Genomic DNA, 18,211 nt, shown 5'->3' on the forward strand with positions numbered 1-18,211 from the left:
TTTGATTAATTAGTTACTTAATTCTTTTAAAAAACTAATTTTATTCTAAAAATCATTATCATAACATAAATAAATAAATTATTATTATTATTAATTTTAATATTAATATTTTAATAATAGTTAATTAATTGAATATAGTTTAATTTTATTCTTATATAAAGTAATTCTTTCTATAATTAGTTAGTAATAATTATTAATATCATAAATTTCTTTTTTTAAACTTTACTTTAATTTTTTTATGATAATTATTATTACAAAAATTCAATAATAATTATTATTAGGAATTACAATTTCTTTTCAAATTATATTAAAAAAATTTAGGTAATAATAATTATTAATTTCATAAATTAATATCATAAATTTCTTTTTAATCTTTATTTTAATATTTTTATGATAATTAATATTATAAATTTTCCTCGTAATTACTGTTAAGAATTACAATTTCTTTTCAATTTATATTGAAAATAAGGTAAGATAGTTAGTTTGTTTTGTTTTATAAAAAATATTAGATTAGATACTTTATTATTATATTTTAATATATAATGATATAATTATACAAATTAGATATTTATTAGTGGTTAAATAATATTTTTATTATAAATAATATTACTATATTATTTTATTATAAACAAATAAATATTATTATTATTAAAATAATCTTCATGATAATGATCATTATTATAAAACCTAATAGTCATAGCTATCTTAATTTTATCTTTGTGTATTAATAATATCGTTATAAGATTAGGTATTTATAAGGTTAGGAGAGGAAAAACAACTACTTGATTACCTAGGATGCCTTTGTGGTTCTAACTCTCTAATTAAGGTAGCCAACTTTTATTGATCTCAATCCCGTTGTCCCTAGTGAGATTTTTTCGATGTTTTATAATCTCAAGGGCCTCCCTAATCTTCCTTCTTTGATATTGTTCCTCCCTTGCAATAATTGAGGCGCTTTCCAAACAAACTTAATGTTTTGTTTTGTTTTCGAGGAATGCTCCGCAAGGGCTGAAGTACGAGATCTTCCGTTCTTAATATCAGCTCCATGTTCTTTTAGTCTTTTCTATAAAGAGTGACCTATTTCGCCAATGTAACTTTTGCCACAAGAACAATCAATTTTATAAACCCCTTTGAGTTGTTGTCTATCAATGTCATCCTTAACAGACTTCATACCCTTCTTAATTGTTCCGGGTGCTGAGAACTGTGTGACTATGTCTTTCTTTCTTAGGATCTTGGTAATTTTATCTGTCACTCCATGAATATATGGTAGGAAGACTCCACCACCCTGGTTAAGGTCTTGGGCCCTAGGTATCTGAGATAACACCCTCCTTTCTGCTCTCTCTATGGCTTTCTTAATTTCTTTTTCTTTGTAGCCTATACTCTTAAATACTGAAGATAAATGTTCCTTCTCTTCCTTAAGATGTTCAGAGTTAGAAATTTGAAAATCCCTAATGGCAAGAGTGTTAAGCACACTGAACTTTTGGGACAGATGATGGTAGGAGTCAGTGTGGAGGTACCTTTCTGTGTGAGTGGATTTCCTAAAAACTTTATGTCCTAGAGAGTTGTCCATTTTTCTAATGATAAGCACGTCTAAGAATGGGATACTATTGTTTTCTTCTATCTCCATAGTAAATTTTATCTCGGGAGAGATAGAGTTGAGGTGCACGAAAAACTTATCAAGCTCTTCCCTACCGTGGGTCCATTTTAGGTTGGTATCATCAACGAAATGTTTCCACCAAGCTGGCTTCAAAGGGTATGATTTAAGGGCCTTCTTTTCAAAGTAATCCATGTATAAGTTGGCTACAATTGGTGATAGGGGTGATTCCATTGCCACCCTAGAAGTCTGCTCATAATATCCTCCTTGGAATGTGAAAACAATCGGCCTTAAGCAAATCTTAGCAAGTTTTGCAGTTTCTGGGTCCGTAACCTCCTTTATAACCTGAATAGCTTCATCCAAAGGGATCTTGGTGAATAATGAAACCACGTCAAAACTTACCAACATGTCATCATGGTTTACCCTTTCATTCTTGATAATATTCACAAAATCATGGGAGTCCTTGATGAAAGAATCAGTGTTCCCAACCAGAGGTCTAAGGATTCTAGAAACATATTTTGCGAGTTCATAGTTTGGGGAGCCAATAGTATTTAATATTGGTCTAAGAGGAACCCATTTCTTATGAATCTTGGGCAACCCATAAATTCTTGGGATGGTCTCACAGGAAGGAGTTAATTCCTTCTTTAATTTTTCTTCAAGTCTGGAGTCTGAAATTGCCTTCTTGGCCTCTTTCATAATTTTAGGAATTGGATTGGTGCTAAGCCTCTTGTAATTGCCACAACTGAGGTGTTCATTCATTTTGCAAATGTAATCTTCTTTATCTAAGATCACCACTACCCCTCTCTTTTTTGCCTTAAGAACTACAATTTTTTCATTATTTCGTAGAGACCTAAAGGCAATTTGTTCTTCTTTACTTAGATTACTCTTGGGAATTCTAGCTTTCCTCATTATGAGAGCAAATTCTTGTCTCAATGCTTCTTTATCTTCCATAGAGAGGTTGTTGATTCCATCCTCTATGCTACAAATGATCCTCTCAACCAGAATGCTCTTTGGAGCCACTACGAACCTTGATCCTTTATTGAGGACACTAATAATATCTGGGTCTAATTCATGGGAAGAAAAATTGACCACCTTTCTCTTGGGAATTTTCGAGGATAGGCTGGAACCTAATTTATCCACTCCTGATGTGCTTACATAATTTGGGGATGAGCTGCTTCCACAATTGTTGCGAACTACTGAACTATCATTGTCCTCACTCGTCTGTTGTATGTCCTGGCTTCTATCTGTTTCAATTAGTTTTCCAACACCATTATTAGTTCTTGGATCCCCACAATTTTTAGTATTTTCTACGTTGCTGCCTAAATTAATCCGTATGGTTTTTAATTCTCCTAAGGCACTGGGGAAAGCTTCCTTAGTTCGTTGATGCTCAAAATCGAATTTATCTAAACTGCTTTCAGTTGACACATGACTAGGGGTGTCTATGTCTACACACTTCATCCTATTTGCGTTGTTTGGAATGTCAGCAACCTTGAACCTGCTATCTTTTCTGTTGTTTTGGTTTTCAACGTTAATTGTTTTGTTTATGCTTTCCCTTCTGCTGGAGTTTGGAACAGTCTCCACGGTCCAAGAGTGCCTGTCCAGACTGCTCCGAGTTAAGGCTTCAATGGATATGTCATCTCCCATACTACTGCTGCCGAGATTAATAAGGGCTTTCAAATATGTGGAGGGATGAACCTCTCCTTAAGCCATGAAAAAATCATGTTCTTAATGAATGAGGGAGTTGTTCTAGGACATTTCCTCTCATTAATATCGATTCAAGTGGATCCTAGTAAGGTGGAAATCATCAAGCACCTTCCCGTACCTCAAAAGCAAAGAGATGAAAACATCTCCTTACGCCTTGTAGGATAGTATAGGAGGTTCATAAAGGATTTTAGTAAAATTTCCTCTCCTTTATTTTCCTTTCTAACCAAATATGTTGATTTTTTTGGGCAGATCCATGCCCAAAAGATTTCAAAAGAATAAAGGAAAACTTAATGAAAACATTTATTCTTAGAAGTCCTAATTAGTATTTTCCCTTTCACATTCACGTAGATTCCTCAGATAGGGAAATTGGAGCAACTTTAGGTGAACTTGAGGGTAAAATTCCTTATGCAATCTACTTCATTAGTAAGAATTTATCTAGGGTTGAATTGAATTACACTATAACTGAAAAATAGTTCCTCATTGTTGTACACTCTTTGAATAATTTTAGACACTATATTACCAATTACTAAGTCAATTTACATATTGACCATGCAACAATTAAATATTTGATGAAAAACTGATGTAAATGCTATGATAATAAGGTGGCTATTGCTTTTACAACAATTTTATTTAACCATTGTTGACAAACTAGGGTAAGAAAATGTGGTTGCATATTTATTTTCAAGATTAACCTTTTATATAGAATAAGGGTTGGTTGATGATCAAATTCCAGATAAGCATATTTTTTCCATCTCACTTCTCTCTCCATGGTTTGCTAACATTTCTAACTATCTAGTCACTAACCATCTCCCTCATCATTTGTATTCAAAGGGGAAATGAAATATCATTAGAAAAAGTGCCTCCTCTACTTGGATTGGTGGAAGCCTTTTCAAATTGGTACCTGATAAGGTTTTAAGAATATTTTTGGAGGATGAGGTCTATGACATCGTCTCAGGTTTTCATGATGGACCTTGTGGAGGTCATTTTGTTGCAAGAAGGGCAACCAATAATATCTTGAAAGTAAGATACTTTTGGCCAACTCTTCATAAAGATGCCTAAATATAGATTGCATAATGTGATGAGTGCCAGAGAATGGGGAAGCCTACAAGGAAGGATGAAATTCCCCTTCAACCTCAAGTGCCTTTTGAGTCATTTGAGAAATGGGACATGTATTTAATTGGTCCTATTGATCCCCAATTTGGACAGAAAAAGTACAACATTGTATGCATTGATTACCAAACTAAATGGGCTAAAGTAAAAGTAGTAAAGGTAGCCATAGAAAAAAAGGTAATTGAGTTCTTAAGAGAAAATATTTTCTACAAGTTTGGTTTTCCAAGAGAGATAGTGACAGATCAAGGCACCTAGTTTACTTCCAACCTAATTGAGGGAATAATGAACCACCAACACATTTTCCATTGGAAATCCATTCTCTACTAACCACAACAAAATGGGCAGGTAGAGGTCACTAACAGAGCCTTAGAGAAAAATATTACTAAGGTAATTAGTGCCAACAACAAAGACTTGATAAAAAGGCTTGTTGAGGCCACTTGGGCCTACAATACTACTTGGAAAACAACCATTAGTTTCAAACCCTATGAGCTAGTTTATGGGAAGAAGGCTTTGTCACTAATTGAGTTTCAATACCACACTTTAAGGATGGCCTCTCAGTTAGACATGGATTTTACCAAGGTGAAAACCAATAAGATGCAACAAGTAAATGACTTGTATGAATACAAGATGTATGCCTTGTTGCATACCAAGGTATTTTAGCTAGAAAGGAAAATATAGGATGATAAATACATCAAACCCAGAGCCTTCCAAGAGGGTGATTAGGATTTCTTGTATGATTCTAGGTTCAAGGAATTCAAAGGAAAGTTATGACTAGATGGTTGGGACCTTATTGGTGGAAAATTTTTATGACAATGGCTCTATCAGGATCATAACCATAGATGAGGATTAGATCCCATTATTCATGAATGGTTACAGATTGAAAGTTTACAAGAAGGCCTTTTCTAGAGCTGACTTTACAATTTCAATAAGGAATTGAATGTCATTTAGAGCACTAGTGATCTCAATCATCCAACTTCTGATCAACAAAGAGAACAAGAAAAAATAGTAGTCTCAAGTGAAAACCTCCTTTGAGGTGCTTGAGACAAGCTCATTGTATAAAAACCTCCATGAGGAAATCATTGAGTTTGAAAAAAAAAATATAATAAAGCTTTAGGTGAAAACCTCTTTTGAGGCGCCTAAAGCAAGGTCACTAGCTGAAAACCTCCACAAGACAACATTGAGACTAGGAAAAAAAATAAAATAAACAAATTCAAAAACAATTTCCCCTACAATAGAAGGATATACAATAATTAGGTCAACCAAAAAGAACATACAATAGAAATTAGAAAAAATGACAATATAGTACCCATTTCAAGTCATCAGCACAAATTGTGTCAAGGTTGGCCCAAGGTATCCCTGTATCATTTTCCATTCCCTTACATCATTCTCAACATCATGGATCTCATATTCTCCACTTTCTGTGGGATTTCTGTAACATCCCTGAAATGCTTCAAGAAAGTCTACAACTGATATAGCAAATACTTGTTTTTGAAAAGTTTATAGTTCCAAGTTTTTTTGAGTACCTAGTCCAACTAAGAGCACCAACAGGGTCCTAATAATTCCCCTTTCCATGTACAACCTTCACAAATGTTCTCCTCTCACTCTATTCACCCTATTCCACCCTGTAGCAGCCCATTTCCTTCACTTTTTCATCACATTCAATCTCAAAACCTTCTCCATCCACATTTCCTTCATCCCTTTGAATTATCAAGTCACCTACATCACTCAAGGAGACTTTTTATTGAGATTGATAAGCCTCTATGCATGTTACAAGAAACTACACAGTTCTGTAGCAAGTTGCAAAGGTGCTACAAACCCGGATTTTTCTTGGCACATCAAAAGCTCTCTGAGGGAACTATATTTTCCAATAGCTCCATAAGCTCAAGAAAGCCCTCTAGGATTAATGAATAAGTCTTATGTAGCTATAGGATACCCTACAAACTACTACAACATTAACTGTACACAACAACAGACATCAACTAGTCTCTAAAAGCACCCACAATCATGGTTTCCAAAAGGTAAACATGAGGTATGGAGTCCTAGATGCTCTTTGAATTCATCTAAAGCATAGTGAAAATTACCTTTTTGTGAAAATCAAGGTTCAAATAGGCTAGCAACTAAAAACTAACCAACAAGTCAACACCCACTTTTCTAAATCTCTTTTCCCATCTGTGAGAGGCAAGTAGGACAAATAGGCTTATCTCCTTGACTTATTCAAAAGGGTGGCCATTGTCCTTTTGTGATGTAATGGTTGAAGTGGAGAGTATGACTGAAGATTACATTGAGGAATGGAATGGTAGATGGGACAACTAAGCACTATTCACTGAGTCCCATCCCTACCACCCCGATACTATTTTATACTTTATGATCTCTATCATTTTTAGAACAAAAAAATAGTATTATCCCCATCAATGAAGTGCATGCGAAATTAAGAAATTGCAAGTTACTATAGAAATTGTCACAGATTACTACAAGAGTTATCATAGGTTTTTACAAGAACTATTATGGATAGCTATATGTATGTAGGGGAGAACATTGCCATATTTCCTTAACCAAGCATTAAAACTCCTTATGGGTGTTAACAAGACCAGTACCAAAAAAACAAATCTTGAGTTTCTTACCAAGTCCTCTTCTCAAGAAGTTATTTATCCTACATGGTTGATTTTGTGTTAATTGGGCACACAATACATTTTTTTTTGTCAAATTGTGAGTGGGAGGAAAGGAGATTCATCATTTTACTTATTTATATATGTGATTCCCAATTTGTTGAAGTAATAGGTTGAAAATTGTGCTAATATTTGGAATTCCGTCGATTCTAAAAAACACAAAGAGGCATTACACCAAGAAACCCTATTTCCTATAGCAACACAAGTACATCATATCCACTTAGAATTGTTATAATTGTAGAATAAATAAACCATTTGGTTCGAATGGGCTTGTAGGAGTTAATAAGAAGGAAATTTCTAAAGTATGGTTTGAAATTATCCTCCAAAATTGGGTTGAGGGAACCTATGATAGGAAAAAATGGGGGGAAGTTTTAATAAGAGAGAGCCCACTAAAACTAATAGAATTTACCAGCACCCTAGATTTATTACCATATTTGATAATTTTCAATGGTTAGGTTTCTTTGAAAATCTCAGAGGCTTTGATGATGAAGTGGCAAGGGAATTTTCCATGAATTTGTAGAATCTTGAGGGGCATGATTTTGTCACTGTAGTCATACGATTAGTGATATGCTCCAATCAAGACTCTATGAACATGATTATAACCCTTTTTAAGGGACTTTGATGGAATAAGGAAGAGAGGCAGAAGGCCATCACTGTTAAGAAGGGGTTTTTTCTTCAAGATGAAAAACCTAATGATGATAAAATAGGAGTGAGGAGGGAAATCTTGCTTTATCCATAGAACAGGTTAGCCTACTACATCCTCAAATACATCCTCTGTGAGGGTAGGTTGAGCATAGTCTATGCTTACAAATTTAGGCTATTATTTCAACTAAGTTTCAAAGCCAAACTCCCAACCTCTGAATTATTGAGCATCCCTTTGTTTCTCCTACAATATCTGAAGGAGATGATCACTAAAGAAAAGGAGGGAAAGAACAATTACTTGGCCCATCATAGCCCATTTATATGTGATGGTTTATTTTTTTCTTACTACTGTAGTAATAAAAAAATAGACCATCACACATAAGCAACACACATGAACACTAGGATTTAAGGTGGAAACCCAATGTGGGAAAATACCACCTCCTGTTGTCATCTTTGTCTTCTTTTAATATAAAGAAAATATTTTTGCAATCTTGTATTGGTGCTAAATCATACTAGTACGCAGGAACCCACTTGCAGAAGGCTGCAACCTTCGCTCATTCTCCAGCTCCTACTAGAAGGGAGCTCCAACCCCCTAGATCTTGTACTGGCATACAGTCTTACCAATATGCAGGCACCAACCTGCAGAAGGCTACAACTTCACTCGTTCTCTAGTTGCTACTTGAAGGGAGCTCTAAATCCTTGATCTGATTTACTAGCTACTACTAAAAGGAAGATCCAACTCCCTCAACTCTGGGGACCATGTTTCATAAATTTTCATACTGGATCCACCTGCTACAACACATCATAACTTGTAGGCCACGTTTCATCAAATTTCAGTCTGGACCCACTACCAACATTTAAGCTCAATATCAATCATCAAATAGTAACTCATCACTGTAACTCAATCATCAAACTCTAACACAACTGAATCAACCAATCAATGAAACTAAATCAACTAAAACTCAACCAATCAGTCAGATCACTGTAACCAGAATATCAAACATCATACTACACATCACAGAAACCAAATCCTGTTACTGTAAACCCTGATCAACCATTTGTCAAAATGTATACGCTACTTTATAGTAGAAAACCCATGTGTGTACGTGCATTTCATGAATCATACCCTGTGTATAGATCTTAAACCTCTGAAAACTGAAAACTGAACAACTGCCATTTTGAAACAAACACTGAATCATACTCAGATCTACTACAACATTTTGAACCAATCACAAAACTTTCTCTGATCTTCAATTTCAATCAACAAGTAACTTCAACATTCTTCAATTAATCAATTCACAATCATACCATCATTGTTTAAGCATAGATCATTAAGAAGACTTCATTGATAGACAACAGAAACACATCAAAAACTTATTAACTAATCAAACATTCTTTTTCATCAAAACCCTAATTTATGTACGTGTTTTCCTAAAAGCATATTCACACGTGTACACACTTTCTAGCAACCAAACTCGCGTGTACAAGACTTAACAGAAACACATTCATGTGTGTACATTCCTTGCAGGCTATAAAACCCGCGTATAGATCTCAAAATTTAGAGTCAAATCTCTGTTGCAACACAAAACTTCAGACTTTCCCAGATATCGACATACATATAAAAATCATGCGTTAAGATGCCATTAACACAAATCAAATCATCCCATAATCATGATTGTCATCTCAGATCTATTGGATCTAATCCATCATCAAACTCTTGGGTGCATACTTAGTTTAGATCAAGCAAATCAGCAATAGCCATAACATGCATATTTTCTTCAGATCTAACTATTCATAATATTTCCATCACTTGCACACATTTTCACACCTTGCACATATATTACCACTTTGATCCACATCATCTTATATAGCTTAGCCTTTATCCAATACCACAGGTCAAAACCATACTCTAACCAATGGTTTTCTTAGATGGAATCAAAACATATGTTACTGGGCTCAATACCACAAGGAAATACCATAATAAGGACCCTTGGTATCTAGAATACCATGGTGCAGAAAATCTATGCTCCTTTGCTTCTTCATACGCGAGTGTGTATGTGGGTTTGATTAACTTTCAACTTTAACATACCTCTACCTTTGAACTACTATGCCCTTGCTAAAGCACTCTGTCACATCTGTAAAACATTCTATCACATCCTGTTTACATCTTTAACAAGTAGGTTTCCATTCATTAGGTAGGTTGTCATCAAGGACAACTCATCAAATAGGTTTCCATCAAGGACAATACCTAATTCATAATGCCAACAATCTCCCCCTTTGGACTTGATGGCAACCACATTGGTGTTTGCTCACAACAACCTGAAATACTAGTAAACAACTCAATCCAAGCACCAAACCAAGCTACTCTCCAAACACCAAGTTACTCTCCCCCTTTGACATCAAGGGAAAAGGGATGACCAAATTTGAATGAAGACTTCCATATCTGAACTACTAAATATGAACACTAACCATGATGGAAATAATACTGAGAGGGGGGGGTGAATCAGTATTATCAGAACTATAAAACTTTTTCAATGCTCAGAAACATATACGCTACTTTTGTTAAGTGAACCAGCGTGTACACGCAACTGTGTCTAAGGAAAACAGCGTATAAACAGAAATCTTATAATTCAGTCAGTTTATCTTCAGTTAAGTGCATAAGGACATTATTCACCATATTAAGAGTAAACAGATGCAGTAGAACAGATCACACAAAAACCACACTCATGAACACCATGATATAAGGTGGAAACCCAATGTGGGTGAAAACCACCTGCTGCAAGTCGTCTCTATCTTTCTTTAATATGAAACTTCAGTTTACAATCATTTTGTACTGGTGCAGCCTTATACCAGTACACAGGCTACAACCTGCAGAAGGCTACAACCTTCTCTCGTTCTCCAAACTTCCTTGGAAGGGAGCTCCAACCCCCTTTGCTCTTGTACTAGCTAAGATACTAGTACGTAGGTGCTAGCCTACAATCTTCTTTCTTTCAGGTACCACCTTTCATACAATTTCAGACTGGATATTCCTGAAGCACAACGTTACAATCTGAAGACCACAATTCATTCAACTTTCACAACAAATCATTGAAGCACAAAACATCCAATACTAGCATCATCAATCACTGAACCACTGAAACCCTGTCAAACACCTGTTACCAGAACACAGAGCAGACTACAGAACTCTGCAATAACAGTCAGACCCAACTGTAACTCAAAAATCAAGCTCCAAAATATATACGCTACTTCAATGAGAGAAACCCGCGTATACACGCTCTTTTACCGAAGCCAACCTGCGTACAGATCTAAAAATAAATTCTCTCAACTTGCAGCTGTACCAGACATCAGTTAGACCCAGAACATAACATTGCGTCAGTATGCAGATCTAGAAATACGCATAATCAACCATGTCATAATAGTGCATTTCAAATCATTAGATCCCGATCTATCCTTAGATCTAGTCTTCCATCAACCGAAGTGATCTCTCCTTAGCTTAGATCAAGCAACCCAGAACCTGCATACCAGATCTCTTTCTTTTTCAGATATTCAAGCCTTTTTCAAAAGATGATTTGCCTAATGATCTTCTCCTCCTTATATAGTCTTATGCCTTGCTCAATACCAAGGGCCAAACCGTAGAAATCCAATACCATCAACTTAGAAACTAGGGATCAACACGTCTGTCGAGATACTTTGGTCCAAATACATAGGCTCAAGTACCGAGGACTAACTACCATGGACCAAAGGGAAGCTTCCCGACATATACGCCCTTTTCTGTTCATATATCTGCGTGTATACGCGCCTCCGTATATATATATATATATATATATATATATATATATATAACCTGCGTATACGCGACTTAATATGCATATAGATTGCGTGTATACGCAACTTGGACTTGATTAACCTGCGTATATGAGATTTCTCTTCATTCTGTAGTCTGAACGGAGATCTGTCATCAAATAGAGTTGCCATCAGGGACAACACCTGTATCAAAGCGCCACACCTGTGCCAAAATGCCAACAATCTCCTCCTTTGGATTTGATGGCAACCTCAAGATCCTTAGAATCATTCTCCCCCTTTGTCATCAAGGGCAAAGGGGTGTGCTCCCCCTGAGTACATGCTGATACCTCTGCTTGGCTGTGCTGAATCATGCTTGGCTAGGCCAGATCTGCAAAAGATGTTCTTCAACAAGAACCAAGACTTATACACCATAAGGGACCTTCCTATCACCAAAAGACTCAATACATACATCCATACTCCCTACCAAGAGGGGACATATCAGAAACAACCAATTATATTACATCATTCATCCCAGGCATAGTGGGGAAACCAACATAGGCCGTTACATGACCTTGACACCATAAAAGAGATATCACAAAAGAGATACATGACATAGAGACAACAGATCTAGACCAAGACTTATGAAAGTTACCAGCAGCATCTGATAAACATCTTTTAGATCAGCAACCAGGATTTCTTTCTGAGCTCCTTCTCCTGAAACCAACAACCAAAACATCTAAATGCCAACAATGCTTTATGAGACTTTTAAGCTGCTCCCCCTGAACCTGTGCCTGCTGCACCTCCTGAAACTGTGTCTGAAGGATTCTGACATACCCATCTCAGACCTTTTCAAACCAGAGTTTGCCCTTGCTGTTCAGAACTCCATATACGCGATTTATCCTGCACAAACCAGCGTATGGACGCGGATATATTCTCTGCAACAAGCATACACAATACACGCGACTTTCCCAGCATAAATCGGCGTATATACGCGTATATCCCTTACATAACTTGCGTATACCAACTTTTCTGTAGAATAGACAAGCTTCAACAGCAGGATGAAGCATCAACTACTCCCAGCTTTTGTCTGAGATATTCAAAAGTTTCCCTGGGCAGTGGTTTTGTGAGAATATCCGCAACTTGTTCCTTAGAAGGAACATACTCCAACTTGACCTTCTGCTCAAGCACTTGTTCCCGGAGAAAATGGTACTTGATTGGTATGTGCTTGGTCTTTGAGTGCATGACTGGATTCTTTGAAATGTTGATTGCACTTGTATTATCACATAAGATAGAGACTGGTGGAGTGCAAGTGATTTGAAAGTCCTGCAAGGTCTGCATCATCCAAAGAAGTTGTGTGCAATAAGATGCCGCAGCCACATATTCTGCTTCAGCTGTAGATAAGGCAATCGAACTCTGTTTCTTGCTGAACCAAGATACTAATCTGGAACCCATGAAGAAAGCACCACCACTTGTGCTTTTCCTATCATCCACACTTCCAGCCCAATCTGCATCTGTGTAAGCATGAAGAGTGAGATCTGTATTTCTAGGATACCATAAGCCACAGTTTTCGGTCCCTTGAAGATACTTGAAGATTCTTTTGACTGCCTGAAGATGAGTTTCCTTTGGGTTGGCTTGAAATCTTCCAACAATTCCTACTACATGTGTAATATCTGGTCGGGTACCTGTCAAATAGAGCAAACTCCCAATCATGGATCTATAAGTGGGTTGGTGAACTACTGCTGATTCATCATTTGCACTGAGGCTGCATCCTGTAACCATGGGTGTACATACTGGCTTTGACTCTTCCATGCCATACTTCTTCAAGATCTGCTTGAGGTATTTGGTTTGAGACAAGAAGATACCTCCTTCATTTTGTTGAATTTGCAATCCAAGAAAATATGTCAATTCTCCAAGTAGTGACATTTCGAATTCCTTCTGCATAACCGAGGCAAAGTTTTGACTCATAGTCTCTTCATTGCTGCCAAAGATAATATCATCTACATAAACAACAAGAATTAGCAATTTGTTATTTTCAACTTTTATATAGAGATTGCTATCTGCTGATCCTTTTGAAAAGCCTTGTTGGTGAAGATATTTGTCCAACCGATAGTACCAAGCCCTTGGAGCTTGTTTGAGTCCATAGAGAGCCTTTTTCAATCTGCATACAAGGTTTGGATCATTCCCAAGAATGAAACCATCTGGCTGCTCAATATATACTTCTTCTTCTAAGTCTCCATTCAGAAAGGCTGATTTCACATCCATTTGAAATACCTTGAAGTTTTGAAAGCTTGAGAGAGCAAGGAACATTCGGATAGCCTCAAGTCTTGCCACAGGAGCAAAGGTCTCTTCAAAATCTATTCCTTCTTGCTGAGCATACCCTTTACAAACAAGTCTGGCCTTGTTCCTAATTACTTCTCCATTTTCATTCAATTTATTCTTGAAGACCCATTTTGTTCCTATTACATTTTTATCTTTTGGTCTAGGAACTAATTCCCAAGTGTTGTTCTTTTCGATCTGCTCAAGTTCTTCATCCATTGCTTTGACCCAACATTCATCTTTGCATGCCTCTTTCACATTTTGTGGTTCAGTGGAGGAGAGTAATGCCAAATAGCTTGAAGCTTCTGCAAGTGTCCTTCTTGTTTGTACTCCTGCTTCTTTCTGCCCCACAATCTGAGATTCCGTATGATTCTTTTGAACATATCTGGATGGAGTCTTCTCTTCTATTCTTGTCTGCTCCTCTGGTTCTTCTTGAGGTTCTTCTTCTTCTTGAGGTTCTTCTTCTTCATCATTCCGTCTTTGAGGGTAGCCTTCATCTTCTTCAATGTCTTCATGATGAACTTGTCTAGGAATATATCCCTTCTCATCAACCACTACATCAATGCTGTCAACGATTCTGCCAAGTCTTTTATTGTAGCACTTGTATGCTTTGCTATGTGGAGAATAACCAAGAAGAATGCCCTCATCTGCTCTTGGTTCAAGTTTGCCAAGTTGCTCATCAGTATTCTTAATATAACATTTTCTCCCAAAGATTTTGAAGTGCTTCACCGAAGGAGTCTTACCACTCCAGAGCTCATGAGGTGTTTGAGTGCTGTTTACTCGGACATTTGTTTTGTTAAGAATAATAACCGCAGCATGTGCAGCTTCACCCCAGAAGGTTGTGGGAGTACCTGATTCATCAAGCATAGCACGAGCCATTTGTTGGATTGTTCTGTTCATTCTTTCCACAACCCCATTTTGCTGAGGAGTTCTAGCTGTAGAGAATTCTCTTCTTATCCCATGTTCTTCACAGAAATCGAAAAATTCGTTTGAGGTAAACTCCCCACCTCTGTCAGATCTGAGGCACTTAATTTTGTGTCCTGATTCATTTTCAACCAAGGCTTTGAAGGATTTGAATTTTTCGAATGCTTCATCTTTGTGCTTCATGAGCCCTAACCAAACAAATCTGGAGAAATCATCAATGAATAAGATCAGATATTCTTCTCCTCGAGGTGTCCTCTTCCTAAATGGACCACATACATCTGTATGGACTAGTTCGAGAGGCATGCTAGCTGATCCTTCCTTCTCTGGAAAGTTAGTTCTGGTTTGCTTTCCAAACTGACAAGATTTGCATATGGTATTGTCTGGAATTTTGATATCTGGAAGACCACGAACTGCCTGATATTTGCATGCTTTCCTTATTTGTGAAAAGCTTAGATGCCCCAACCTCCGATGCCATAGCCAATGTTCATCATCCTTGCTTAAGTAGCATTGTTGTCTTTCCTCAAAGATATATAGATTATTTGGAGTCCTTCTTCCTTTGATCACTGTTTTACCTGTATCAAGATCGCGAACACAACATCCATTTGATCTAAATATTACCTCAGTTCCTTGATCGCACATCTGACTGACACTCAGAAGATTATGCTTCAATCCATCAACATATAAAACATTTCCTGCTTTGACCTCCTCTTTCAACGGAGCTATACCTTTTCCTTTTATGGCTGCAGAGATATCGTTCCCGAAAGAAACTTTCTTCCCTTTTTCTAATGCGGTATATGACTCAAGCTTTTCTTTGTCCCTTGTCATATGCTTCGAACATCCACTGTCAATGTACCATAGACTTTCTTGACCTTCTGCATAAAAGGCTATCCCACATCTTTCTGGTTGTGATTCTTTTATTCTCCATGTTCTAACATTTGAGGTTTGTTCCTTCTGAGTTGTCTTCCGGAACCTGCTCCTGCATTCAGAGTCTTCATGACCAAAGTTATTACAAATAGAGCATTCAACTTCATTTTCAAGAACCGAAAAGTTGTTATAAGTCCTTTTCATGGTTTCAGTCACTCTCCCTTGTTTTTGAGCTTCTCTAGTCATGATCGTTTTGTAGGCAACACATTGAGCTGCTTTGTGACCGAAGTTATGGCAAGAAAAGCATTGGCCATTAAAGAAACTTCTGCGATAATCAGATCTATCATCCAACCGATTGTAGCTTCTATTCATTCTTGGAGAAAATTGGGAAGATTTTACCTGTGGCTGATTGTAGCTTCTGTTTAAGGCAGTTTGTCCCCGAATTTCTTGATGGTCTTTATTTGTTCTTGAGGTAAACTGTCTCTGATTCACCTGATGACTTTTATTTGGCCTTTGCTTGCTTCTCCTTGCTGCATCAAGATAACTTTTAGAGGTAGAGGCTTGAGATGTTTCTCCATTATATCCAAGACCTGTCTTGATCAGAGGAGATCGCTGCACATTGATAATCTCATCCAAGGTTTCAGATCCTTTAACAAACTTAAGATTAATTGCTTTGGTTTTCTCAATCTCCTTTCTAAGACAAACAATCTCACATTCCAATTTTTCAAGATGTTTTTCCTTTTCAGCTAGTTGACATTGTAGAGAATCAATAATAGCATTCTTCTCTTCTAAACAAACCTTGAGATCTTTCATTTCTTCATAAAAGCCTTCTACATCTATAGCATCCATGTAGTCATCATCTTCAAAAGCCATTAAAAGTTTATATCTATTACCTTGTTCATCTTCATCACTATTTGAAAATCCATCACTATCTTCATGAGTGTAGTAGCTTTGTTTCTTGTTCCATTTAACAGGTTCCTTTCCCTTGTCATTCTTATCTTTGTGAGGACATTTGGCAGCATAATGAACTACTCTTCCACAAGCAAAGCATTTAAAAGGTAACTTACCTCTGAACCTTCCAGAACCCCTTTGAAGATTTCTGACGAAATTCGATTCCTCTTCTTCATCTTCTGGCAGGTGACTTGCTTCATAATAATCTTCTTTGCCTGAAGCCTTGAAGGCAGCTTCTCTTCTGTCTGATGGACCTCCCTTTCTCATTTCATAAGCGGTTAGAATTCCGTGAAGCTGAGACATAGTAAGAATTTGCAAATTTTCCTTTTCTTCTATGGCAGATACTTTAGATTCAAACTTGGGGGACAAAGATCTTAGAATCTTTTCAACCACAATAGCCTCTTTTATTTCTTCACCCAAGTTTTGCATGCAATTGACAATCTCATCTACCCTAAGGAAGTAGTTAGCCACACTTTCATCATTATACATTTTGAGAGTCTCATACTTAATCCTGAGAGTTTGAAGTTTAGCACGCTTTACCTGATCGTCTCCTTCATAGCTCGTGACCATTTTGTCCCATATTTCTTTTGCAGATTTATAGTGCATTACCTTCATGAATTCTGATTGAGAGATGCATCCCAATAGAGTATTGACTGCTTTCGCATTTGTTTCATATTTCTTTTTCTCGGCTGGATCTGTAGGAGTAGCTGAAGGAAAAGTGTAGCCTGTTTCTATGATGTTCCAAACTTCTGTACCAAGAGATTGAAGATATGCAGTAACTCTTACCTTCCAATAATTGAAGTTTGTCCCATCAAAAACCGGTGGCCTGATTGATGCTTCTTTCTCGTAGTTGCTCATGATGATCGATCTACCTTCAAGCGGTCAAGCTTCTCTTAAGGACCTGCTCTGATACCAATTGTTGGAAATAATACTGAGAGGGGGGGGTGAATTAGTATTATCAGAACTATAAAACTTTTTCAATGCTCAGAAACATATACGCTACTTTTGTTAAGTGAACCAGCGTGTACACGCAACTGTGTCTAAGGAAAACAGCGTATAAACAGAAATCTTATAATTCAGTCAGTTTATCTTCAGTTAAGTGCATAAGGACATTATTCACCATATTAAGAGTAAACAGATGTAGTAGAACAGATCACACAAAAACCACACTCATGAACACCATGATATAAGGTGGAAACCCAATGTGGGTGAAAACCACCTGCTGCAAGTCGTCTCTATCTTTCTTTAATATGAAACTTCAGTTTACAATCATTTTGTACTGGTGCAGCCTTATACCAGTACACAGGCTACAACCTGCAGAAGGCTACAACCTTCTCTCGTTCTCCAAACTTCCTTGGAAGGGAGCTCCAACCCCCTTTGCTCTTGTACTAGCTAAGATACTAGTACGTAGGTGCTGGCCTACAATCTTCTTTCTTTCAGGTACCACCTTTCATACATTTTCAGACTGGATATTCCTGAAGCACAACGTTACAATCTGAAGACCACAATTCATTCAACTTTCACAACAAATCATTGAAGCACAAAACATCCAATACTAGCATCATCAATCACTGAACCACTGAAACCCTGTCAAACACCTGTTACCAGAACACAGAGCAGACTACAGAACTCTGCAATAACAGTCAGACCCAACTGTAAC

At 36.9% G+C, this 18,211-nt stretch overlaps 1 protein-coding gene across 1 annotated transcript; it reads right to left on the minus strand.

The window, feature by feature from the left end:
* Positions 1 to 1,060: 1,060 nt before the first annotated feature.
* On the minus strand, positions 1,061 to 3,235 carry LOC149229862 (uncharacterized). The gene has a single exon (XM_089381148.1). The coding sequence runs from the start codon at positions 3,233 to 3,235 to the stop codon at positions 1,061 to 1,063; it is 2,175 nt and encodes a 724-aa protein (XP_089237274.1).
* Positions 3,236 to 18,211: the final 14,976 nt, after the last annotated feature.

This window comes from Pinus tabuliformis, chromosome J (genome assembly GCF_031772625.1).
Source record: "Pinus tabuliformis cultivar Carrire ecotype Pingquan chromosome J, CPIR1, whole genome shotgun sequence".
NCBI lineage: Eukaryota > Viridiplantae > Streptophyta > Pinopsida > Pinales > Pinaceae > Pinus > Pinus tabuliformis.